At 33.6% G+C, this 27,861-nt stretch overlaps 2 protein-coding genes across 2 annotated transcripts; one reads left to right on the forward strand and one right to left on the reverse strand.

The window, feature by feature from the left end:
• Nucleotides 1-304: 304 nt before the first annotated feature.
• On the forward strand, nt 305-27,861 carry LOC132751304 (integrin beta-1-like). Its single transcript, XM_060741467.1, has 22 exons — nt 305-464; nt 2,582-2,688; nt 3,333-3,437; nt 4,217-4,298; nt 4,464-4,595; nt 5,651-5,750; nt 7,599-7,695; nt 12,170-12,256; nt 12,686-12,769; nt 12,946-13,041; nt 14,670-14,861; nt 15,820-15,902; nt 19,494-19,563; nt 20,121-20,267; nt 21,940-22,085; nt 23,694-23,836; nt 24,155-24,264; nt 24,986-25,072; nt 25,382-25,535; nt 25,861-25,962; nt 26,955-27,121; nt 27,601-27,861. Exons 1-22 carry the CDS (start codon nt 422-424, stop codon nt 27,673-27,675), a joined length of 2,409 nt encoding a protein of 802 aa, XP_060597450.1. The 5' UTR covers nt 305-421; the 3' UTR covers nt 27,676-27,861.
• LOC132751305 (long-chain-fatty-acid--CoA ligase-like) lies at nt 7,711-11,002 on the reverse strand. The gene is made up of 4 exons (XM_060741468.1): nt 10,153-11,002; nt 9,856-9,994; nt 9,256-9,404; nt 7,711-8,490 (listed from the first exon to the last, which is right to left on the reverse strand). Exons 1-4 carry the CDS (start codon nt 10,970-10,972, stop codon nt 7,955-7,957), a joined length of 1,644 nt encoding a protein of 547 aa, XP_060597451.1. The 5' UTR covers nt 10,973-11,002; the 3' UTR covers nt 7,711-7,954.

Genomic DNA, 27,861 nt, shown 5'->3' on the forward strand with positions numbered 1-27,861 from the left:
CAGAGACCGATAATAATGTGGACGTTACGAAATTATTTCCAAAACATGCAAGTCATAATCGCGACAAAAAGGGATACAGTTTCAGTAGATTTAGCAGAGCGTACCGATTTGGATACGTACCGTGATTTATAGTTTTTTTTATCAACGAATTAAATTCATACTCGCGAGCGTCATTTAAAACTTGAGTTTAAAAAAAACAACTAAAAAACTTAGTATAATGAAATCATTGTAAGTGTGTTAAAGTGCGTTATTGGTGCGTATAAACAGAGCATGTATTATTTTATAATGGTATCATATAACCGCATCACTTGATGACCAGTTTCCGGTTTTCTCATCGCTCATAATCGTGTTTGAACACTTGATTCCGGTTTCCGTCGCGTTAAAATAGTTTTAGATGTGTGTAATGTAAGTGTATAACAAAATGGATACACAGCGTCTCTGTTTCGTTACTTTGTGCATTTTAGGTGAATAATTCTTTGTTTTTACTTTTAAAATATCTTGTTTTTATATAAAGATTAATGTATTTTTATGCAATATTATCAAAATAATTATGTATTTATTTAATTTAAGAACAGTTTGGGCATCTGAAAGGCTTTATGATCAAGTCTTGTTTAAATTGAACAGTTTTATTCAGGCGATCTTTGTATACATGTATATTGTGAGCTTTTACATTGTTATTCACATGTGTTGATTTTCAGCCAAATGGGACAGTGACATTGTATAACTACCAATGTTGTAACTATTATTTTCATGGTTTGTTCTGAACTAGTTTATTTCGGTTCTGTAATGAAGAAATATGTGAATTTGTCAGGAAACAACGCTTGACATCTATGATAGGTTTTGTCGGCACAACTCAACATGTCCATGCTTCGGTGTCGTCAAGATCAACATCATCATCATTCCTGTGATAATATTTATCATCATCATCATCATCATCATCAAAACTATCTTCATTGTTATATATGAGATTAAATACGAATATATATAAGCACTGACTAAAATGCTAAATGCTCACTGAACTCTTTAACTGATGTAAATTGCTGCATAATTGAATGTCTGTAAATACCATAAATAATTATGTTGATAGTATTAAATATCACAATCTGCCACGGGAAAAAATAGATGTTGTTTGTAATTGAAATAATGATCCGGTATGGCGTAGAAATATGTAGTAAATTGTTCAAGAACAAAATAAGGGGAGCGGTGGTCTTTTGGTTAGGAAGTCTGCCTCTCAACCCAGTGATTAAGTATTCGAGCCCTACTCGGGTCACAACCATGTTTCTTTATGTGACGCTAGTACTGGTTGGTTGCAGGAAACGGACTCGAAAGTGATTAATATAAGTTGCAAGAATTTGTTTCGCAATCGAGCTAAAGTAAATATGTTTAACTAAAACTAACAAAATATTACTGTTTATATATCATATAAATCTCACTTTGTTTCCTTAAGAATTTGATTCAAGTACGAACTTTTTTTTTAATTTATAACTAACAAGAAACCGAAACATCCGGGCAATCATAGGCGGATAATACCTTACTGTAGGCCCAAGATATGTTTTTATCAAGCAAAATATTTATTATATGTTATAAAAAGTCTTTGTTTTTTATGAAGAGAAAACGAACGTGTTTTATGCAATGATTTATAAGAAACAGCCTCAAAAATGATGACAAGGAAGCAAAATTTAATTCGTGTTTGATTTTTTTCAAGAAGAAAAATTGTTGTTATAGGAATGTACATGCATGTATTTGAAAATTTATTAAAACAATCTATTCTCTATATAAAATATGTTTTACGTTAATTGCATGAGGAAGTAAGATATTATAAAATAATGAGATAGGCTACATGATGTGATGAGAAAGTGAGTGTTTGAAACCAGTTTACAACCTTTTTCTTCCTTCTTTATTTGAAGAGGAATTCTTCCCATCACTTATACTTCTCATTCTCTTACGACCCCGACTCGATGTCTCCAATTAACATCATATTATACAAAAATAGAGAGACATGTTCGTAAGTATGATTATTTTCAACGATTTATACAGAAATAACACTTAATCATCATACTTAGTCATCGTATGTGAATACATGCAGTGCCTTAAAAATATTAACTGCTAGATAGAAAGTCCTAATTTTATCCTGTGTCTTAGGACTTACATGTATGTCAAACTATATATAGGACTAACTTAAGACCGTTTCAATAAATATTTTCTTCTTTAGTGAAAGTTTTAAACTTATTCTCCCGAGAAAAGTTACAAAATACAATGACACGCGCTTCAATCCGCAATATGTAAATGTTCATCTTTATCGCTATAATCAGAAATTGAAGAGTCTTAAGTAACATAAGAGTCATATGTTAGGACATTTTCTTTGAAACAGAAATTTTCTCAGTTGCTCAGTTATAGACTTAAGACGTATTTTAAACTTAGGACTTTCCATGAAACGCGACCCATGTGGTTTTTAAATGGATAGGCACAGTAGTTGATGTGACACAAGTAAGGGTTAGTAGATATCCACAGTAGTGCCATAAGTAAGGATAAGCTGCCACTTAAGCACGTGTCGGATTTATTTCCGTATTTACATTTCCAGCTGGGCAACTTTCGTTTACGGTCGGAAACAAGAAAATTTGCAACCAGAAGTTATTATGTAGTGACTGTATTACAGTACACCAAGATTGTGCATGGTGTAAACAAAAGGTAAACAAATTATTATATATGCAAGTCACTAAATAATGCAAACAAAACGAAAAATTAATTGTTGAAAAGTATTCAAATTAGAAATAAGTTGTGCTACAGCCCAGCAATGTTAATAATACGGACACCCCCTGGCCGAGTGGTTAACGTCGTACTTTGACTTCAAACCACTTGCCTCTTACCTGTGTAGGTTCGAATCCCACCAGGGACTTTGGATTCTTTCATACGAGGAAGCTGTCCAGCCAGCTTACCGAAGGTCGGTGGTTCTACTCAGGTGTCCGCCCGTGCCTGAATAAATGTTACACTTTTGAAGTAAAAAAAAGCAATATGTATTGATCTTGTTACATCTCTAAGTATGTTAGAAGTATCTTGAAAATGTTCGTTTCCACTTTGAACATGTATTTACAATGTTTTACTTCATTTTACTTCATTTTTCTCATTGGCTCAATTTTGAAAATGATGTTTCAAATGTGTTTTGTTAGGTACATTTTGTATATGTTTTATGATTTTTAAGTAAACGAATACTGAATTGTTTTCCTGGCAAATTGTCTTTTATTACTTTTATGTTTTCTTGTATTAAAATCAATACATCAGTACCTCATTCAGTTCTCACAGGTTCGGTGATGTTTCTTCTATTATTTATTCAGGACTTTGTAGGTACCCGATGTAGTACCTTAGATGACCTTAGAAACGAGCTTAAATGTGAAGAAGCCGAAATAATATTCCCTATGAACAATGTTACAGCATCACAGGTAAGGCCTCTGCTATAGTTTAAGAAGGCGTCAGCAGCCAAAATGCTTTATACCGCTGTCCCTCGAGACAGATATACTAAAACTATACTAAAATAATGTTTATGATTTGTTCGAAGTTCGGTCCTTCATTTGTAATTTATGTATGAATCAAGTTGTCCATCAGGTTGGATATATCACTGATTCTAACATGTATACTTCAAAATGCGTTCCTCAAGATTCATGCTAATTTTCATGTACATTTTAAAAATTTATTTAAAAGAAAAATATTGTACCGGGAACAAAGAAAGTAATTTACACATTACATTGCAAACGGCACTTACCGTCCACGCAAATGACCGAAAAGAGGACAAAATATGCAAAAGTAGCCCTTCCTATACGTACGTCAGTCACGTAGCAGTTTATACTGTAACATCAGTCATTAATCTCACATAACATGTAAATTACTACTTAAATATTAAGTCTCTTTATATTTCTTATAATCTTAGTACTTTTTTCTCAAGCTTGATTTTCTTTAAATGTTTTGGCTCATTTAACGGGATATGCAGCTTTAACAAATCTTTTAATTTTATGCATAGTTATGTTAGACAATATTGGACCTATCATTCTGAAATTTTCAGCTGAGAGAAAATTTATTTTGTTTCCTTACAAACTAACTTATACTCTTAAACATACTCAAAAATCTGTTCAATTAAATGTATAATACATATTATAGCTTTAATTATTGCTCGATAAACATTAAGGTCTTTAATTTTTTGTTGAGATATTTATTATTGTTACAGAATTCCAGTTTACAAGATGGTAGTCAGACCTCGGACCCTGTACAACTGTCACCTCAACATGTATCACTTACTCTTAGACCAGGTAAACGCTGCTTTTCTTTCTTTAAACACAAAAAATACACAATAACATTTTTATTCGTATTGTTTTCTCGCAAATTTATTAACACAAGATACTCATACGGACGTACGGGTTTTAGATTTATTTTAAAGAATTATAGGAAATGATAAATTCTATTGGTTGCTTTAGGTAAAACATTTTTACTGGACGTGAACTACAGAGTTGCTGAAAATTTGCCTATAGACTTGTACTTTGTTCTCGATTTCACAACCACCATGAAGAATCGCATTAAAGAGCTAGCAGGACTTACAAAGGACCTGAGTATGTATACTTCAGATTGTTCTGTTCTGTTTTTAACTAAGTAAAATATAAAATGATAAGAAGTTAAAAGGGGACTTAATAAATGTACAGCATATTTTCTACATTTATGCCTAGGTCACAAATTAAACGGCCGCCGCTCTGTTTAATGATTTTTACAACATCGTCGGCTTTGACTATATCGCGAACGTTCTTGATCGACATTAAGTTCATGTTAAATCCAAAAGAGTTCACAGATACATTCTGAGGCAACTACAAAAATCTCAAGCCGCAATTACAACAAACTCGCCGCACGACAAAACGATGACCGCCTGGTGCCTGTGCATGAATCGTCCGGGTACCGGGCGATACTTGTTCGCCAACTTCAAACTTTGCGCACCGGTTAGGGAAGATCACTGCATAGGAGATTGCGCCAACTTGTGTCCTTTAAAATTGAAAGGTGTTTTTGTATAAAAAAAAACAATCGTCCGATCCGAAAAACATCTCCTGGGCGCCGCCCGGCTACCGGACCATCCCTGCCAGATGACTTTTTCAACTCAGTGACCCCAAAAATTATCGTCCAGACGCCGTTAGCTTTTAAGTAGTACTTAAAACTGGACGGCGCCCGCCCGATGAGCAAAATTTTCAGCTGCTGCCGTCCGATTGTCACAGTGGCCGGACGGACATCGGTCGATATTACGATTTTTGGAGAAATAGACGCCGCCCGGCGGTCGTTTGTCATTTTGGACTTAGGCATTAGTGTCATTCTCCAAATATGTTGGCCAGATCTCAGAAAATGTGGATTTTTTCGTCTTATTCCAAGATACATACAAACTTTTACCGTTATAGCTTCACGGTTCACAATTAGAGTCAACGTACACCGGTGAGTATTAGCTGTAACTGTAAAAGTCTGTTTTAACCCCGGGCTTTGATAGGAAAACCCTTATTTCTTGAGTTATGGAGTATCTATATTTCATTGAGTTTCTAGAAATGGAAATTTCAGATACATTTCTTTATTGTATGTTTTTTAGCCCAATACTGTTTGTGATTTAATTCATTTTTTTCTACCTTAACTTCAGTTAATGGATTGAAAGACAAGTTTTCGGAAAACATCTTCATAGGATTTGGTTCCTTTGTCGACAAGCCCGTGCAACCATTCAGTATAACTACAAAACAACAGTAAGTCAGCTTTGATTAGATCTTAAGATTTACTTTATACAGATTTTTTAGGTCGATTGAGTGGGAAGCCACACTCTCATATCCGTTCCTGGAACCATCCAGTACTAAACAATGCGTGTTAAGTGTGCCCTTAAAGAGGTTTGAACCCACGTGACTAGCAATCCTGAGGTTACTAATCCGGCGTGTTAAGCACTCGGCCATTCCGCTGAATTATGAAGTATGATTGTATATCATTTATAAATGGGCTGACTAAAGACATTGTTCGTCATGAACTTTGGCATGCTAGAGATTATAATTTTTTTTTTCACAGGAACTTGAAAGTCTATTTTACTATACATGGGATATTATCATTAATATTGGTTATTTGATAGAATTTTTAGTTCCGGATGTATTTTCTTTGGAACATACAAAATAGTAGTCAAAATGAACAAAGTCTGTTAAATGATTTATTGGGAGGTCAATCTTCTATTTTGTTGTATTGCTTAAAAACCTCGTCTGACCCACCAGTGTGTTTATATTCCTATCAATAATTCCATAACAACTCATATTAAAAATGCAGACGAAAGTTTCTGTTATTCAAATGTCACATTATTCGGGAAATCAACATTCCACTCAAACTACCATAAAACCGATTGCCTTCAAACAAAGTATAGAACAGCAAAAATTCGGGAAATCGGGGTCGCTTTTAGCTAAAGAGAGTTGAAAATCGAATAGGTTTTATGGTATACTACTGCAGACTATAAGAATCTTACACCGGCTGTCGGTACAGACCGGAATATCTAGCTCGAGGCTCTGTCGAGTTTCCGCTAAACAGTTACCCGAGAGCTAGATATTCCCGTCTGTACCAACAGCCGGTGTTTGATTCTTTTTCTTGCATATTACATATCTGTCATATGTTGCGGTTCGGACCGGAATATCCGTCCCGATGGGACCCGCCAATTGGGCGGTAACGAGGCTTGCCGACGGATATTCCGGTCCGAACCGCAACATATATGACAGATAATATTACTGTCGCACAATGTCAAAATAAAGCGACATATAAAGTTATGGAAGCTAGAACTAGGTCGATTTAAATATTCACGGCAAAAAATGTCATAAGTGCTATCAGGGCCGTAAAAAAGAAAACCGGAAAGTACCTAAGGAAAAGGCAATTTCAAAATGATAATACTATGATATAACAATTCGTAGAAAATGGCATACTTATATTTTTTCTATAAATTATAAACTTTAATAGAGTGCAATTTATTGTTTGCATATGTTTGCATTTCAGTTCCTGCAAAATTCTCCAGTTCGCTATTCATTACCATAGCACGACACGAATACTAAAACTATTCCTATAAATAGATTTTCGGACTTTTACAATGTTAAGGTTGTCATTCTATTTAAAGCTTTCGAATTCATATACAGCAATAAAATACATAATAACCCATTGTGTACTGCAGAATAATTAATAATTTTCTGTAGAAGATACAAATGAAGGAAATAAATTACCGAATTTGACTATATTTTTGTTTTGCCTTTTATACTGCCTTCCCAGCGAATTTGTTCCCATTCTTATCATTAATAAAGTATGCTGCGAATCACCGAAAGGGGAAACAAATGTATACTTTTCATATTATATAAATCAGAAGGAATTCTTGATTCCGAATTTATTTTTAGCTGTAAATCGAAGGGATTAATTGATAAAAGTCTCGTCCATAGACAAAAAAATAGTAAACACAAATAGCTCCGCAGCAATGGCATGGGCGTTTATAACACTGTATATATACTACATTGTATATGTTATGCTTACATTTACCATTCTCAGAAATACCAGTTGTGTTATTTGGTTTGTGTTTATGTTCGCAGCTTGGAGAACCCGTGTGTTTTACAGAACACCCAGTGTGAACGGACGTACGGATATATCCACAGAAAAAAGCTCAACAACAACATTGAACAATTCATAGTAAGTTATGTTTCATTTGAAGTATACCAATTCTCATTTAAGTTCAAACAAATCAACATACAAGCATACATACAAACAATACTGACAAGCATACAAACAAAAAACAAACAAAACTAACAAACAAAAAATAAGACAATGTCTTGTATGTTTTGATTCAGTTTACGTTTGATAAAGACACTTCATTGCAGCAAAGAGAAAAATATATTCTCTTCTAACCACCTGGTGGAATTTCACTTGTACACTGTTGTATGTTTTAAGGTTAAAGGTTAAGTTTAAGAGAAGCCTCTCTAGCGATTTCCTTTCGATCGATTTTCCCGCTAGAATTCTTTGGAAATTCTTTAAAAGCCAAATAGTATCTAGGTTTCAGGTGACTTTTGTCTGCCCAGAGATGATCAAACAGTTTATTTAAATCACTTGTGTCTATTGACACAGTCGCCGATAAAATGGCACAAACGCATATAGCTTGATATAGTCTTTTATCGGGAACTGGTACGACAATGACGGCGTCTATTTCCGGGCAAGTGTTTAAAATTTCCTCTAAGTCTTGAGGGAAAATTTTCACACTACCTACAGATATATAGTCATTTTTGCGACCTATCATTACAAGATTACCATCTGTTCGCATGTATGCCAAATCGCCTGTGCAAATCCAGTTGGCTTCATCAACAGTATCAAGAAACTTATCGTGCATGTTCTTATATTCTATAAATCTGTAGACACTGCGTGCATGGACCTCTCCGATCTCTCCAATGGCTACCACGTGACCCTGTTCGTCCACAAGTTTCATTTCAATCCCTTGATCGAAAAATAGCTATTTTGCAATTATGATAAACATTATTTGCAAATACCTACATCAGCAATAAACATCTCTAAAATATGGATATAATAGAAAACACGAAGTATCTTTAAAAAGATACTCGGACGAGGTAAAACTGCTTTAACTTACATGTAACATGGTGGTATGCACATGCTCTTTTCCGGGATCGCGGACGTTATTGGTCGCCTCGTCATTTTAGAATGTCCTTTAGAACTCGACAAATAAGATTTTCACTATAGAATTTTAACATTTAAAGCCGTGTAAAATATTTATTAAAAGGAAATTCACAAATCTTAAATATCCGAGAAAATTAATGATACTCCTTTAGATCATTTTATAATTTTGAGATGTATACGTTTCAGAAAATTATACCAATTTTAAAATAACCAATGAAAATCATTCTAATATTCAGTTCTTCATTGTTAATTTTACAGGAAATTTTACAGGAAATTTTACCAATCTCAGACGGACTTCGTCAAAAAAAGTAATCATATAAGAATCTTACACCGGCTACCGGTACAAACCGGGATATCTAGCTCGAGGTAACTGTTTACGGCAGTAACGAGGTTTTGCGGAGTGTCCACTAAACATTTACCTGAGAGCTAGATATTCCTGTCTGTTACAACAGTCGGTGTTTGATTCTTTTTCTTGCATATAACATGTTTATTGTTTTTCTAAAAGTTTTTCTTAAGTGAATATGAATGTAAAATGCTCAAATGCTCTAAATATAGATAAAACAAAACCTGGTAGAGGTTTCCCAATGATTCCCTCAGCATAGTCGTGAGCATTTGGTGAAGAGAAAGCGGATACACCAGCCGCTTCTGTAGATCCATACCATATAACAAGTTTCTTACAAAATCGTCCAAGCAGTTTGGCATATTGCTTCGAGAATCTGTCATGCAAAAAGCTAAGTTAGTAAAAAAAAAACACAAAAAAAAACAAGAGTTTAGGTCATATACTACATTTGTTCGCCAAAATCGGTCCTTATATATGAGTGAGAGCACCAAACTTATGCCGTATTCCGGTATGTAGATTAAAGCTAAAATCTAAAGTCTTTTCAAACGCCGAAAAGTCTTTTTTACCCCAAATCTATATGTTCACGCCGATTTATATACGATAATGAATGAAGATGTAACAATCGGCGGAAAAGGCGATATTTTTTTATTTTGTTATCATGATTTCTTGAAGCGTCTGGACGTACAGCTCCAACCCTGTAGTGATCCATTTTAAAATTTCGTTTTTACCCTTGCAGCACATTTCATAAAAAGATAAGACATCGAATAGTGTTGGACATGAAATGATTTTTAAGTTTTGATTTCAATACTCGAATTAAGGCGACGCACCTTTCTCCGGCAAATTTGATAGCTTGTACAGTTGTAAAGTTTGTCTCATTGCCAGAACTGTTAGTAAGGTCTGCTAAAAGGTAGCCTGGTAAATAAACATGTGTACATCTTTCCTTGTGTATGATGTTAGACAGGATATCTGAAGAGAAACAAAAATAGAAATACATTGTATCAATCGATCGATCGATTGATTGATTGATTGATTGATTGATTGATTGATTGATTGATCGATTGATTGATTGATTGATAACGATGCTTTATATTTATCAAGTTTAAAACATATTCAGATTTAATTACCAATGTTGTTTTGATGCAAGGACAAAGCCATGTCTACAAACACTCGAGTAGCACCAGAAGCTAGAAATGTTCTTGGTGACCCTACACCCCAACCAAAAGGTCTGTCGCAGAAAAACCGTGACTGGCTATCGATTCCTAAACAGTCGTTGATTAGAAAAGTACTGTTAAACAGGCCAAAATGACTATGACCTACAAGCTTAGGTTTTCCAGTGCTCCCTGATGTTGTAAAGTAGATAGCCAAATCTTCAGGAAAAATGTCTGGCAATTGTACTTCCGGTATTGTGACAAAATCCATGATGTTAGTTGTATTTTCCTTAAAGCTATAGGTAATCATTTCTGCTTTTTTGTTATAAATTATGTTTGAGAGAGAAGCTATTCCACTAGACAATTGAATATTATCTGGCAACGCCCAGCTTTGGTCCCCTTCTTTCATGTCCATAATCAAAAGTTTCGACTTGTTGTCGCGAACAGTATTGATTACGTCACTTCCGTCGGCTCTACTTTGAATGATTGATATTGGTATACCTCCAGCAAACTGAACACCAAACAACGAAACGAGCATATTTAAAGAGTTTTTCATGCAGATAGCTACGGTATCCCCTTTTTTAATTCCAAGGCCGGTTACATACCATCCGAAGCTCCGACTCTTTATTAGCAGCTGTTGGCAAGTTATGAAATCCCTTTTTCCATTTTCATCATATTCCACAAAAGCCTCTTTATCGGGAAATAGATGCGCCCAGTGGTGAATCATTTCCATATGTGTTTTATAGACATAGTGTTTCAATTTCGGAGCGCTAGCGTAACTTAAATCACTCTGCATTTTTATACTTCTTTTGATGAAGCTCGACCTGAAGAATATATTAAAATATTAAAATGAATTACATGTAAATAAAATAAGGGGAGAATTGCAATTGTTAACAACGAGTCTTTTAATTAGATAGAAATACGTAACCCTTGTACTAAATATATTTATCCTGTCCATATTAAAGTCGGACTTGTATTGGACCTGGATGCGGTGTTTAATTTCTGCTAGCTCTAAACCAAAAGTAAAACGTCCTGATACCAAAATGGCGCTGTCCATAGAACAAAATGGCGCGCTCCATATACTAGTACATTCTGAATGCTTTGGATTTCTAGGTGAAGTTTAATATCGTCACTTGTACGTGAAATTCAACAAACATAGTTCTTCCATCTCACGAGAAGGAAGAATAATTATGTGAATATAATTTTATGCAAGTGTTAAACTTTTAAATTTCATGATGTTTTTATTCGAACATTATGTTAATGATTAAACCCTAGTTATATGTATATAAATCTCACCTGTACTTAAGAAAAGTCGATGCCTATCTCCTGATTTACTGTGACTAAAACACAAAACTACAAAGTTAAAGTTACATTTACCTAACCGATTAACGTAAATTTTAATACAGTGATCGCAGTGCGCTTCTTTTGATTATTTATAAAATCACATACAGAGAAAACCACAAACATTTCATCCGACTATAAATTATGCCTAAACATGTCTGCTTTATTGCAACTGATAAGTGTTACCTATCTTATTCAAAGCACAACAGTAACCTTTTTTCTATGTGTATATAGGAAATAGAACGCATAGAGGCTCGAAATGATACAAACAAATTCAAAATCTTATCATATGTGATGTGTCAAAACCTAAGTCCATAAATTAAGGTATTCGTACGCACATTCCATTTTCGAAAAACTAAATACTAGAAAGAATAATACATATACATTTTCATGTATACATAAACATGTTGAGGTCTTGTTATTTCAAATGTTTTCACTCTTGTTTTAATTGTTTTTAAGAGCTGGTTCCTGTTCTATGTAAAATAGCTGCTCCTTTTCCTAGTTGAGCCATGTCATTTCAATGTTTTTCTCATTCTGAGCCTTTGAAATACCTTAACATTTAACCTATGTGTCATTTACTGATTAAGGGGATAATGAACCTCTCAACTCTATCATATATACTTTCAGAGAGATCGTTTATTATATTTTTCAGGAAACCATTAGGACTGCTCAGACATCAGCAAACTTTGACCCAATGGAAGGAGGGCTAGATGCCGTACTACAAGCTGCGGTGTGTCCGGTAAGAAAGTTGCAAATATCGAGCTAGCAATTCACACATATTTATTCTTTAACAAGACTGCCACTGGATCCAAATACAAAATGGTATTACGTTCAGTATAATTGCGAGTCTGGCATGGTCAAGGCCACTGTAATCTTGACCTTTGACCGAAAGACCTGAAAATGAATAGGGGGCACTAACGTCCAAACCATATCTTAGGACTGTAGACTGATGGGGTTTAAGAGATTTACATATTGTTTACCACGTATGTTAGATGCTAGTATATAAGAAAGAGCAAAGATAACGCTTAAAATAGCTACAGTTGGTCGTGCTATTCCAGATAAGATATACTTAAAATGTAAAAAATACTTAGCATTGTCATAATTAAAATTATTCGGCGGGAAAATTAATTCAAATAATTTGCTCGTTACCTATACTTTACCGTTACAGGACATTGTGGGTTGGAGGGACCACTCCAGACGTGTGTTAGTGTACATGTCCGACAGTGGGTTTCACTTCGCCGGTGATGGAAAGGTAAAACACTATAATATTCATACGACATATTGAGTTATACCCAATTTTACTTTACAAATGTAATGACCATTTGATAAAAAGAAATGTTTAAATCAACCACAATTACGTAAATAGTAAGATGATTTTAATTTAACAGAAGTATATTATAATTTATTTTATTTATTATTATTTATAAGCTTGCTGGGATTGACAGGCCTCAGGATGGTTTGTGTCACATGGCGCCCTACAACGGAAGCAAGGAGCAATTTATTTATACACATGCGGCGATATATGTAAGCTTACTATCATCATGGTATACCATGTGACTTTTTGTAATCTGTGTAGGGCAAAAAATAAGTACATAATACGGTCCATATAGTATTTCATTTCATTTTTTTTTTAATATTTCATCATTTTTTATACGATAAAGTGTCCGCTTATTCTATCGATTTATCAATACTTGTTAATGTTAATGTTAAAAGGAAAAAGTAGTGTTTTATATGAATTTCTACTTGTTCCGACTTTATGAGAAAAATACTGACTTTTTTCCTAAAAAACAACTTTATTTTTATGGGTTACTCGATATAATGAGCGGGATCTATACTTTATCTCATAAATGATTAAATATTAAGAAGATAATGGAAATGAAGATTGGTTTTTCATATCACAAAAAGTCACGTCACTAGGCACTGTGAACATTTTTTATCTAGCTCAGATGATAAAAATTTCACATATGTTGTGCTTTATGTATCCCTTAATTTCTTTTTTTGCGGATGATCACCATTTTCATGACTTTTAGGCACACCTTTTATTTTAATGACAATCTTTAAAAGAACAGTATATATACAATGTATAAAGTTACTGCATTTAAAATATTTTTAATTACATAGCTTATATTAATTAACATTGCACCGGTGAAGATATCTTAACCTTATGAATTCACGAAACACGTTTTGATCCGCAATATTTCAATTATAGGAATTAATATTTTTTACTTCAAGAATAAAACTTCATAAATTCAGTTTACTGAATTTAAGTTACGAACCTCACGTTTAATGTTCACGTGACCTGTAGCATGCTGCTGTCATTTGAAGAAAGCCCCGCCTTCCTAGTATAATGCATGCATGCACGGCCTCTTGGACAAGTATAGCAAAACTAAGAAAAATTGACTTTTATTCTAAAGGATAATTATATTCAAGTAAGAATACACTGATTTGTTTATTCATTAAAGTTACAGATGTTTGTATCAAATTTCACCAAAATTTTAGGAATGTAAAAAAAGAACGCAAAATTGTTTAATTATTATGAACATACAAAAGCTTACTTTACGAAGAAAGAATTAATGAAGTTTAAATCGTGAATTCATGAAGTTCAAAAGGCATGAATTCGTGAAGTTATATTCCAAAATTTGAGAAGTATAATATTGAAAGATGAAAAAGTGAAGTTGTATTGGTGACTTAACTAACGCAAAAAAAATAATGTCTCCATCGACGGTCTTTCGTAGTTGGTATTGATTTATTTTTCGATCGGTTTGGTTAATTTTTGAATACTTAAAGAGAACAAATTTTAAAAAAAGTATAAATAACTTTTCATAAATTATTATTGTTATCATAAATGGTTACAATATCATAAATGCTGCATCTGTTCCGTAAGAAACTTGTTTCTAACATTTTCGTCTAAACTACAAATTTTTTGTTACTTTGTTTTTAACATTTTCGTCTAAACTACAAATTTTTTGTTACTTTGTTTTTAACATTTTCGTCTAAACTACAAATTTTTTGTTACTTTGTTTTTAACATTTTCGTCTAAACTACAAATTTTTTGTTACTTTGTTTTTAACATTTTCGTCTAAACTACATTTTTTTTTGTTACTTTTGGCACCATGTAACAGATTTTATAACTTTAATGATATTTATATCAGGATTATCCATCATACGGGCAGTTAAGAAAGGTTCTGGCAGATAATAATATCAACTCATTCTTTCTTGTGGAGGAGACAGATAAAAAGATGTATGAAGGACTAACAGACATGATCGGGAGCCAGTCATCCACGGAGACTATGAGTACAGAGGGAACCAAACATATTGTACGGCGTATAAAAGAGTTCTTTGAAGTATGTAAACTTATGCACGGATGTTTCAGAATAATTTTGCTTTTTTAAAATAGGTGTTTTGTTGTCTTTCTTCAGTATTTATCATATGTTTGTTTGTTACGATGTCGGCTTACGGTGTCGGCGTAATATTTTTCTCTTTTTTCTATGTCTACTGACATATTGCTTTAAAACTTTCTTGCACGAGCACATAATCTCAGGGACTTTACCAAAATTACATTGTACATGTATTTACTACATGTACATATCGACTTCCGGTTAGGTTTTTTCGTACCATCCTACTCCTTTCCTATTCCCTTTAAACTTTTACTTCATCCATCATCCCAATCTTCAGACTGCGGGAAATAACTCTGTTTAGGACATTTTTTTACTTAAAACTTCGTTTTATTTAAATCTATATTCTATTTTTATATTTCAACCTGGTAGGTATTACTTTGAATAGTAACTATCGTCTTAAATTCCAGACAAGACCTATAACTCTGTCATAGGTATAAACAAAATTGCACCCCTTTTTTCGACTTTTTGGTTCAATTTTTATACCGCCCTACTGTTTTAGAATATGGTATTTTTAGATATTATCTTACTTATGTCCTATTCCCCAACATAGTTAACTTTTCACCATTTTATTGGATAGTTTTCAAAGACCTCTCCCTATCAAGTCGAGCTTTTTATTACCCTGAGTGGTTGTCACAAGTGGTTGTTTGCAAGACGTTATTACGCTTAGACGAATATGTTTAAAACAAACTAATGTTATTGACGGTTTCGATCTTGTATGAAAGTCCATTCAACTAGTTTGTTGAAGGTCCGTGCTTCTACTTCTGTTTAAAATCGGTGCCTGTAACAAAAGAGGCCTCAAGTTATACTGAAATGACGTCACGTGACTATAATGATATCCACGTGACTGACCCTTTCCAATACATCAACAAGAATAACACCTCAAAAGTTTGTTTTCATATTACAGAAATTAAGTAAAAAGGTAGAAATCCATGCAGAAGATCTTCCTGACGAAATTGACGTCATTGCTGAGACAAACTGCAATAATCAGTAATATACGAACGGCAGCACGAGAAAACGACCTTTAACGTCAGTTTACAAATGACGTCAAAAGACGTTAACCTTGTCATTTACGTTAAAAATAGAAAAGTGAATTACCCTTGAAATGTTAAAGATAAATATGAATAGGTAGCAATAAGCAAATTTCAAATGTTTTTATGCCACCGCAGCATCTGCGATGCGGTGGCATATAGCGATTCACCTGTGTGTGTGTGTGTGTGTGTGTGTGTTTGTTTGTTTGTTTGTGTGTGTGTGTGTGTTATATAGATTATATAGTGAACTTAAAAAATCTTCTTGTGAAAAACCACTAGTCCAATTTCAACCAAACTTGGCAGGATTGATCCTTGGGTGAAGGGGTTCCAAAGTTGTTCAAAGAATTTCATTCCATGCAGAAATCTGGTTGCCATGGCAACCAAAAAGAATTTAAAGAATAAATTTAAAAAATCTTCTTATAAAGACCCAAAAGGCCTAGAGCTTAGATATTTTGCATAAGGCATTGTCTGGTAGACCTCTACCAAGATTGTTCAAATTATAGCCCTGGGGTCAAAATCGGCCCCGCCCCGGGGGTCATTGATTTTCACTATATGTACATATAGTAAAAACTTAAAATACCTTCTTGTAAAGACTGAAAAGGTCTAGAGCTTAGATATTTTGCATAAGGCATAGTCTGGTAGACCTCTACCAAGATTGTTCAAATTATAGCCCTAGGGTCAAAATTGCCCCTGCCCCTGGGGTCATTGATTTTCACTATATGTACATATAGTAAAAACTTAAAATACCTTCTTGTAAAGACCCAAAAGGCCTAGAGCTTAGATATTTTGCATAAGGCATTGTCTGGTAGACCCTTACCAAGATTGTTCAAATTATAGCCCTGGGGTCAAAATCGGTCCCGCCCCGAGTGTCATTGATTTTCACTATATGTACATATAGTAAAAACTTAAAATACCTTCTTGTAAAGACCCAAAAGGCCTAGAGCTTAGATATTTTGCATAAGGCATTGTCTGGTAGACCCTTACCAAGATTGTTCAAATTATAGCCCTGGGGTCAAAATCGGCCCCGCCCGGGGGTCATTGGTTTTCCTTATATGTATATAGTAAAAACTTATAGTAAAAACTTTAAAAAAATTTCTTCTAGCAATTGACAAATGCTAGAGGTTAGATATTTTGCATGAAACATTGTGAAGTGAACTTCTAGCAAGATTGTTGTTGAATTATAGCCCTGGTGTCAAAATTGCCCCCGCCCCAGGGGTCATTGATTTTAAATATAATTATATATATATAGTAAAAAATCTTATTGTCTGAAGGTACAAGGCTTAGAGCTTTAATATTTGTTAAATGATATCATCTATAGGAACTCTACCAAAGTTGTTCAAATTTTGCTTCTAGTGTCAAAATTAGCCCCGCCCCGGGGGCCATAGGTTTTCCTTATATGTATATAGTAAAAAATTAAAAAAAAATCATTTTCTCTCAATTTACAAAGGCTAGAGTTAAGATATTTTGCATGAAACACTGTGTAAGGAACCTCTAGCAAGATTGTACAAATTATAGCCCTGGGGTCAAAATTGGCCCCACCCCCAGGGGTCATTGATTTTCACTATGTACACATAGTAAAAAAATAAAAAAATATTTTTGTCTGAAGGAACAAGGGATAGAGCTTTGATGTTTGATTTATAATATCATCTATAGGTCCTCTACTAAAGTTGTTCAAATTTTTCCCCTGGTGTCAAAATTGGCCCTGCCCGGGGGCAGTGATTCTCATTATGTACACATAGTAAAAACAGAAAATAAAACAAATGTTTTCTGAATGGGAGAAAGCTACAGCTTAGATATTTGACTTGAAATGTTGTTTGGTGGACCTGTATCAAGATTGTTTTGAATTAAACCCTTGGGTCCAAAATTTTGCCTTGCCCAAGGGGACAGTGACCTACTTTCTTCTCCTTTGATGTACAGCAATGAAATTTTGACCATGTGCACAGTTTTAGTTGTAAAATTGAACTTTGATATCAGGTGACCTAGATTTTGTTGATGTGACCTACTTTCTTGTCCTTTGATGTACAGCTATGAAATTTGAACCCTGTGCACAGATTAAGATGTAAAGTGAACTTTGATTTCAGCTGACCTAGATTTTGACAAAGTGTCTTACTGTGTTGTCCTTTTGATGTAGTCATGAAATTTAGGCTGTGTGAAATAGGCTTCACCACCAAATTCACTAGACTCGAGTGCATTGATATATTCCTACTCTGATCTTTTATTGAGTTAACATTAGATTTAACCACTTATCTGATAATAAGAATAAGATAGGTCAGGGATCTATGCTTTATGACAATCTTCAAAATTGTAAAGAAACAAAAAAAATCTGTTCCTACACTACTATTTAGTGTTGTATTAATGCGGTGGCATAGCATTTTTCTCAAATGCAATCTTGTTTTTATATTTATTTATTTATTTCAAGAGCTATATAATTGACTTTCTTTAAGAATTCAATATGTCAATTAAAACAAAGAAAGTGACGTTAAGGGTTGTTTCCTCATGCTTGCGTTCAATTACATCTTCAATAAATACGGTATTATACTTTTATGGCCATAATAAATTTTATCATAGATCTATATTAACTTTGTTGAAAAAAAGTTGATAAAGATCTGGTTTTAGGTTGTTAAATTATTATTTGGCTCACTCATATAACATTGCTTATCATACATGCAGTTGGTGGGAGCACAAAACCCCGGGCCTGGTTTGCGCTTTGACTCTGAGGTTCGAGGCATGACTTGTTTGTACCATTTCGCTGTAGAAGAACGTTTATCGGCAACAAAAAACTGAATCTGGCGATGACTTCGAATAAGTCCGTTTTGCATTTTTCTTTACCATTCAATATTATAATATTTGAAAGTTCCCAAAAATCAGATGTGTTCCACTCATAAAAGATATTGCATTCTTGAATATGCCAGAAACTATTAATAGTTCGCAATTATTATTATTTTTATTCATTATTTATCCTTAAACTGTGTAATAAATTATATATAAAAAATGTACGTAAATTTTACTACCCTCGTTTCTATCAAATCCACAAACACACACGCATGGGTCAAAACATGTGAACGCTGCAAAGATGTCTTTTACATATTTTATCTTGTATGTTTTCATGATTTTGCTTTTGCAAATCCTTATTAATTAAAAGGATGATATCATTCTGTCCTATTGCTATTTAATATAACATCATAGTTCGAAATTTGAGCCGCGTCACGACAAAACCAACATAATGGGTTTGTGACCAGCATGGATCCAGACCAGCCTGCGCATCCGCGCAGTCTGATCAGGATCCATGCTGTTCGCTATCAGTTTCTCTACTTGTTATAGGGTTTGTAAGCGAGCAACATGGATCCTGATCAGACTGCGTGGATGCGCAGGCAGGTCTGGATCCATGCTGGTCGCAAACGCACTATGTTAGTTTTGTCGTGACGCGTCTCATTTATCTTTCGCGTCATGAAACGCTTGTAGTATTGTTTCCTGCTTAACTCCATTACACAAGATTTTATATTGTTCCTGTTGATCATTTGACCAAAATTGTTTATACCTTATTTTTCAGGCGAGTTAAAAGTACATTCAATTTGAAAGAAGGGTCTATAAAGTGTGTTGATCTAGAAATCGGGAAAGAGGTAAGTGGAATGAATAATGCGTAAAATTATGATAATACAATTGTTAAAGCGATCGTGAAATTGACTAGAGGATAGAATCTCACGAAAGCGCCGATTTTGAAATCCAAATACAAGTTTGCTTCTTAAAAAAGAAGCATGCAGGAAAGCTTTTTGCAGTCTTTAAAGATAATTTAATTTTACAAATGGCGGGAAAGTAAGAACTTCTGATTGGTCGAATTGTGCCTGCAAACAATAGCAACATATCAGCTATTTCAATTTCCGCCAGTATCCGAATACAAGTAATAGATTTAAAGATCTATACCATATCGAACTTAAACAAGATGTTCATCCACGAACTAACAAAGAGCAGCTTATATTATCTTAATTTATTTTTAAGATACTTATAGATGACTAAAATAATTATATACATATATTTGAGTTACATGAGGAGTGCAAACGATCGCAAAAAGAAATTGTCTTTGGGCAAATTTTAATAAATGATTAAAAGTTAAATGTTTGTTACCCATCCAATATTTGACGTTTTGATCATATAAATCTCCATTACTCACTATTTATAGGTGTACATAAACGTGTCTATAGTAGCAAATGAATGTCCCAAAGATGGGAGCACACGAAAACAATTTAGACTTGTACCTTCTGGGCTTCAAGAGGCTCTGCTCGTAGAAGTGGACTTCATCTGTGATTGTAAATGCAAATCTTCCGAGGTAATAATTCAAAAACGGCATAGTTCTGTTACCGTTGTTCAATGGAATGATATAGAGGATATTTGTTTAGTTCAGTGTAAGATCGAAATATATTTCACCGAGTGAGCACCAAAAGGTATATTTCACGAGTGGCGCAGCCACGAGTGAAATATGAACTTTTGGTGTTCACAAGGTGAAATATATTTCGATCTTACACTAAACAAAACAAATTTTCTTTTTATTATATGCAAAGAAACGTTTAAAAAGACATTTAAGCATAGTACTAAATGAAAAGGGCGCCAAATAATAATACAACGTGACGTCATTTACGACGTCACGTCATTAAGTTGGTTTCCATTATTGTGAACGCTTGTATTTCACTGAAACAACGTACCGGGCTCAAATATTCAAAACAGTGAAATTATCAAATTGATAATTTCACTGTTTAAAACAGTGAATTATCAGTTTTTATTTCACTGATATATTTCTATAAACCACCGAAAAGCATGTAATAAATGATTTTATTTGAGTAAGTACTAATGTTAAACGGTAAAGTGCGATTATATTTGAGTGAGTACTGATGTTAAACGGTAAAGTGCGTTTTTTTTAGTGAGTACTGATGTTAAACGGTTAATTGCGATATTTCTTAGTGAGTACTGATGTTAAACGATATTGTACGATTTTTTTGAGTTACTACTGATGTTAAATGGTAAAGTGCGATTTTATGTGTGTGAGAACTGATGTAAAACGGTAAAGTGTGATTTTGTTTGAGTGAGTACTAATTTTAAACGGTAAAGTGTGAATTTATTTGAGTTAGTACTAATGTTAATCGGAGTAATACGATTTTTTGAGCGAGTACAGATGTTAAATGGTAAAGTAAGATTTTAAATACGTGAGTTTTGATATTAAACCGTGCAAAATTTTATTTGAGTGAGTCATGATGTTAAACGGTATAGTAAGATTTAATTTGAGTGAGTACTGATGTTAAACGGTAAAGTGCGATTTTATTTGAGTGAGTACTGATGTTAAACGATGTAAGATTATATTTGAATGAGTACTGATGTTAAATGGTATAGTTTAATTTTATTGGAGTAAGAACCGTTGTTAACTTTGTCTTAAACAGATCTTGTTGGAATTTATTTACATAATATTATTTTAAATTAGAGGAGCGGGGAGTTTTGCCAACAAAGGTTCTAATATACATTTATTATCTGATTAGTTTAGTTTATACAAATTTATTTAAGTTCGATTGTGTTGGAAGCTATAAGCTTATTGAAACACTCTCGAATCCGTTTCTGGAACCAACCAGTACTAAGAAATGACTGTAAAGTTTCTTGCTCAAGGAAACAACAGCTTGGCCCTGACAGGGTTTGAACCCACGCGGTCAGCAATCCTTAGATTACTAGTACGACGCGTTAACCACTCGGCCACACCAAGTTGATATTGAAGAGACATTAGATATCTAATACAAATCAAATACATTACATAATTAAGTGTTCTAACTAAATGTAATTCAAAAACGTGAAATATACATTCCATATTTGCTAATAATGATGTACGTGACTAAAATATGTTGCTCCCTATCTATTGTACATGTATGTATGTATTTGCTTGTAGTTCCATCATTGGCAAATAGCCTTATGGAATAATTGAATCTAACTCTAATGTCATCACTATTGTTGATTTGTTATAGAAATTAGATGAACAGTGTTCAAACAAAAATGGAACATATATATGCGGGGTATGCAAGTGTAAACCTGGAAGGAGCGGGGAGTTTTGCCAGTGTGATAATGATGACACCTCCTCTGATCTCAGCACTCAAGAAGTCAACTGTAAAAAGTGAGCTTCTTTTATATTGCACATAGACTCAACACTTGTCCGTGTTAAAAAACTATGCGCTATTGTCTGTTTTTCCTTGTAGTAAACAGTACGACATTTTTAGTGTTTCCCAAAAAAATAAATGTTATTTATTGTTTTAATTTATAATAGCTCATGTTTTAACTTGCGGAATAAGTATAATCAATATGTACAGGTCAGTGTTTATTACTAAGCATTTACAAAATTAAAAACTATAGTCTATAGTCAGGAACGGCGCAGCCATTCTTGACCAATTTAATTTAGTAAATTCTTACTAATAAACACTAACCAATTTAGTGTTTGAAGTTATTTTTTAGGTTAAACATATTTTATTTATAATCAGATACAGTACATAATATACATTCATTCAATATATACAATGTTGAAATGGATTAGAACGAAAGATATAAAATCTTATGAAGTTCTTCTCCAGTAATTTTTTTTTATAAAACTGTCGATTTACCAGACTTATTAAATATAGTCGATTTACCAAAGTAAATGTTTTATGATTCATTTGAAATACTGCAATTCTACATAATGGACAAAAAATAATTTGAAACTCTAAAGTACTTTTTTCCGGTAGTCTGATGAAAAACTTGAGTGTTTGAATTGTGTGTTATACATGCAGTTATACATGGTTTGATTTCTATTTATATGTGTATGCTTAACTAATTAAATTAAATATAGAAACTTCGATGCACGACATGTCGATTTATATGGTTTAATTTCAATATTTCAAAAACCTGTAAAATAGTATGTAACTTTTTTACTCTTGGTTAAGATCCAAGTTATGTTGCACGGTTTTTTGTTTGTTTTTTGTTTGTTTTTGTTTTTTTTGTTGTTGTTGTTTTTTGTTTGTTTGTTTTTTTTTTGGGGGGGGGGGCGTAATATATATATACATGTACACGCCCAGCAAACACATCTTTTTGAGTGACTTCCGGGATCCAACTGTAGCGCTAATATTTGCACAGCAAGGTGTCGAGGTTTTGTAATCATTCTTTAACATTACACGATCTCTATGTTAAAATCCGAAGAATTTTATCGAAATGCTTTTGCCTCGTGAATATCATATAATATTATTACGAAACTTCACTAAAGCGCTATCTGAGGTTTTTACAAATTTGTCTGCAGGAGTAGTAAAACTTTTCGTCAATTTTCATTTTAGAAATATCCAATAAAACTACCATTACGTGTTAACCGAAGTTCGACTGAGAGATTGCCAACGATGTGAAGCTTACTGTTTAGTTGAAGCTCTTCATTGGAGGAAAGGCGGAATTTGTAAAATACTCTTGCGCTTTTAAATATGAAATTGCGCTATAATATTTTGAAATTCATGTGATTATCTCATGACATTCTCCGTTTTTAATAGAGATCGTAATTTGAATGAAAACCTCCAAACATCTTCCTTGTTGTACAAAAAAAGCGCAACCGCCTTTTTTCCGGAAGTCTTGACACTGCTGAGCTTGTATTTGTAGGGCGTGATGTACTAAACAAAATGACTGCAAAACTCAATCCCATAAATCACGGCATCACGTATAGGCGAGTTTTGTAGAGTTACGTCATCACATTTTTGAATCCATCTGTTTGTAGAAATAATGAAAGCGAGTCCCTGTGTGAGGACCGCGGCACGTGTAAATGTGGCCAGTGTATCTGCCCTAAAGATTACGAGGGAAAGTTCTGTGAATGTGATAACACAAAATGTATAGGACCAGGAAGTGCAGAAAAATGCACAAGTATGAACAAAAAAACTTTCTTATATATCATTTTATTCACATTTTCATGTCATAAAAGATATAGATCTACGTTTTTACGTATTGTTATATATTTCCAAAGTAGCTTAGAAAATTGGACTTGTTTTGTTAAAATGTATAAGTCTTCAAATAAAAACGAAAGCTTCAAATATGCTTGTTTGAAAATAAAATGGAAGCTTATTGGCTTAAAAGCCACTAACTAATGCATGAATTCATTGCTAAACAATTTAAAAAGGTTTATAAAAGATAGCTTACATATTGGCAGTAATTAAATCTTTTGTTTAATTTATTATATTTAAGGCAAGGACCAAGGGACTTGTGAATGCGGGACGTGCAACTGCAATGATAAATTTCATGGCGAATTCTGCGAATGTCCATCAAATGAGAAATGCGTAGCACCAAATGATAAGGCATGTCTTTGACCAATTTAAACAATTCCATGTATATAACTATGACCTTATTCTCGGAGATGATAATAATTTTGCATGGCAATCATATATGAGCCGCGTCATGACAAAACCAACATAATGGGTTTGCGACCAGCATGGATCCAGACCAGCCTGCGCGTCCGCGCAGTCTGATCAGGATCCATGCAGATCGCTATCAGTTTCTCCACTTGTTATAGGGTTTGTAAGCGAACAGCATGGATCCTGATCAGACTGCGTGGATGCGCAGGCTGGTCTGGATCCATGCTGGTCGCAAACGCACTATGTTGGTTTTGTCGTGACGCGGCTCATATGTCAATGTTATTCTATATTTTGTATTTTACAAAAGTAGTAATATCAAGCTCCATAATTTTATAGAAAACTCTAGAAAATAGAAGGTACTGCTTCCTATCTAATCATATTGCTCTTTGTTCAGTATAAATGCCTCGTCCTTTTATTTTAGCCACGTGATGGAATATATTGGCTTCAAACCTCTATACCCGGCAGAGCAGAAAAGCTTAAAGTCGATTTCTGATAGGAAATAAAACAACAACACTTTTTTTTTCTGTTAGTAAAAAATATTTTTATTGAAATTTCCATGGATATTTAATTTAGTTTGGAAACATATTTTTACTTCAAGAATTATCACCAAAAATCATTATACATGTATATTATACTTTAAAATGTTTTATCATACTTATAACAGAGACAATGTAGCGGAAATGGAAAGTGTAATTGCGGGATATGTAATTGTAGACTGGGCTATAACGGAACATTCTGTGAAGATTGCCCGGTAAGTAGTCGCCCCGTTGTGATACATTTTAGACTGATATTCCAAGAACTGCTACATATAAGTTTGTTAATGTCTAGACAAAGTCTGAAACGCTTAAAATAAAATTACACACCTAACTAAATGGTGGTGGTGGTGTTAGGAGGTTTTCACGTTTTTCACGTGTGGGTAGTATATTGCAGTATGTTGTTTCGCGTACTCTTTTTGTTAAATGCATTGTTTTTAAAATTGCAGTTAAAAAGAATTTTGGTTACAAATGTTTTAACACGCCAACACTTCTTTTTATTAAGTCATTTAATTTGCATTGTATAGCGGTGCGATAATTGTCTGAAGTGTGGAAACGAGATTCAGAAAAGCTGCATTACTTGTCTAGATGAAAACAGGCGTGTTGACAACGCAACTTACACCAAATGCTCCGAGCAATGTGCAGCCTTAAACGTTACCGAGGTGGCAAAGTTTCAGAGAAGTATAATAGCTTTGTGACAACAGTATTTTTATTATCATAACAATTATGAACTATCATCACACTGACCACTGTCGGGGCCCCCGGTTACTAATTCAAGACGATTTAAATACAATATTTCTTAGATAAAAAGTTTGAATTGTCGACATACTGTTACCATTGTAAATATGTGTAGCATCTTACACGAACTGAATGCTGTGTTATATACATGTATACATTGTATATGTAAATTAACCACTTATATACGAGTATATCACAAATAATGTAGCGGTGTTTGAACCGCGACTGAAACATAGTGTTTGATGTATTATATAATTATTTATTGTAGGTGTGCAGCCATGTGGAATGTTTGATAAAGACAAGTGTCAGATCAGTTACCTCATACTCTGTGAGAATGATACAATACATCTACATCGTGCCAAAAATAAACGTAAGTTCATACTGATTGTTTTATACTGATTATTTTATACTGATTGTTTTATACTGATTATTTTATACTGATTGTTTTATACTGATTGTTTTATACTGATTGTTTCGTATTGATTGTTTTATACTGATTGTTTCATACTGATTGTTTTATACTGATTGTTTTATACTGATTGTTTCATACTGATTGTTTTATACTGATTGTTTTATACTGATTGTTTCATACTGATTGTTTCTTATTGTTTCATACCGATTATTTCATAGTGATTGTGTTTCATACTGATTGTTTTTATACTGGTTATTTTAAACTGATTGTTTCATACTGGTTGTTTTTATACTGGTTATTTAAAACTGATTGTTTCATACTGATTGTTTTTATACTGATTATTTAAAACTGATTGTTTCATACTGATTGTTTTTATACTGGTTATTTAAAACTGATTGTTTCGTACTGATTAATTGTTTCAATATTTCCACATACAACGTTGCTTTGTAATATAAGTTCATAGACTACATATTTAACAAGCGTTTATGACGTTACAACTGATGTTCATACTGTCTTATGGTCATTTGTTATTTGTCTTTCATCGCTGTATCAGAAATTATGATATGGGATGAGTTGTTGGTCACTTGCGGAGAAATTGATAATCACTGGTTAGTTATCCAGGAAAGTCGATCTGGTGAACCGACCCCCGATTGAGATATGACCAGAAAAAGTCTTATAATCGTCGTAAAACGATGTATGTTGGCGTCTGTGACATTTCTCGATAAATATGTTCATTAAAGTCGCAGAATTGAAATAGAAAAATGTCGAATTTGATTCCTTATATTTATCTCATTTGAAAAATGCGTTGATCTTGTAATGTTGTAAGACGCTTTAATGGTGGCTGATTTCTGCCATTCCGTGTCTTCGTCTTCGATTCTGGAGGAGCGAAGACACGAGGACACGAAATGGCACAACTCAGCCACCATACGTTTTATATATTTATTTTTTAGTTTGTGTGAGTCCCCCGGACCCACTTCTGATAGCGTTGCCTGTCCTGGGAGGTATCATTGGGGTCGGACTTTTACTGTTGATCATCTGGAAGATTCTCACCTCTTTCTACGATAAAATTGAGTATGCAAAATTTGAACACGAGATACAGGATCCCAAATGGAGCAAGGTGAAGTTAGCGATGAAACAGAGCAAATCCAGGGCTGCGTGTCATAGAAAGTCCTACGTGTATTCTAAGGCCTAAGACATGAAACCAACTTTTAGGAGTAACTTAAGACCGTTTAATTAAACATTTTATCTTTAGTCAAATACTGTAGACTCTCTATGAATTCATTCTCCTGAGAAAAGTTATGAAATACAATAACAGACCCTATTATTCGTAATGTGAAAATGTCTATCAGCATTGCTATTCAGAAATTAAAAGACGTCATAAGTAAGGGCATTTACTTTGAAACGGAAAATAATCTCAGGGTTGGTCTTAAGACTGATTTCAGACATGAGATTTTCTATGAAACGCAGCCCTGAAATAAAGTGTATCACAACTTATATAAATAGTGCTGATCTAAAGATCAAAATACACTCATGTAAACAATTATCCAAAGTTGACTAAATTATTATTATGTTATTGTTGTTTTTTTGTTTTTTCAGACTGACAATCCAATTTACAAGACACCAGTGACATCCAATCAAAATCCTGTTTACAAAGGAACTGTTGATGATTAGATATGTATTTGTAGAATGTGATAAATCTGACAATTAGCGAGTTATACCTTGGTTTTGACTGATGTACTGAAATGAAATCTATAGATAAAACATGTTAAATAACAAATTTTTAAGTGATTTTTAAAGAAAAGGAAGAGATTATATGAGCCGCGTCATGACAAAACCAACATAATAATTAAGTTTTGC

The sequence above is a fragment of the Ruditapes philippinarum genome, unplaced genomic scaffold (genome assembly GCF_026571515.1).
Source record: "Ruditapes philippinarum isolate M1 unplaced genomic scaffold, ASM2657151v2 ctg1018_1_1_1_1, whole genome shotgun sequence".
NCBI lineage: Eukaryota > Metazoa > Mollusca > Bivalvia > Venerida > Veneridae > Ruditapes > Ruditapes philippinarum.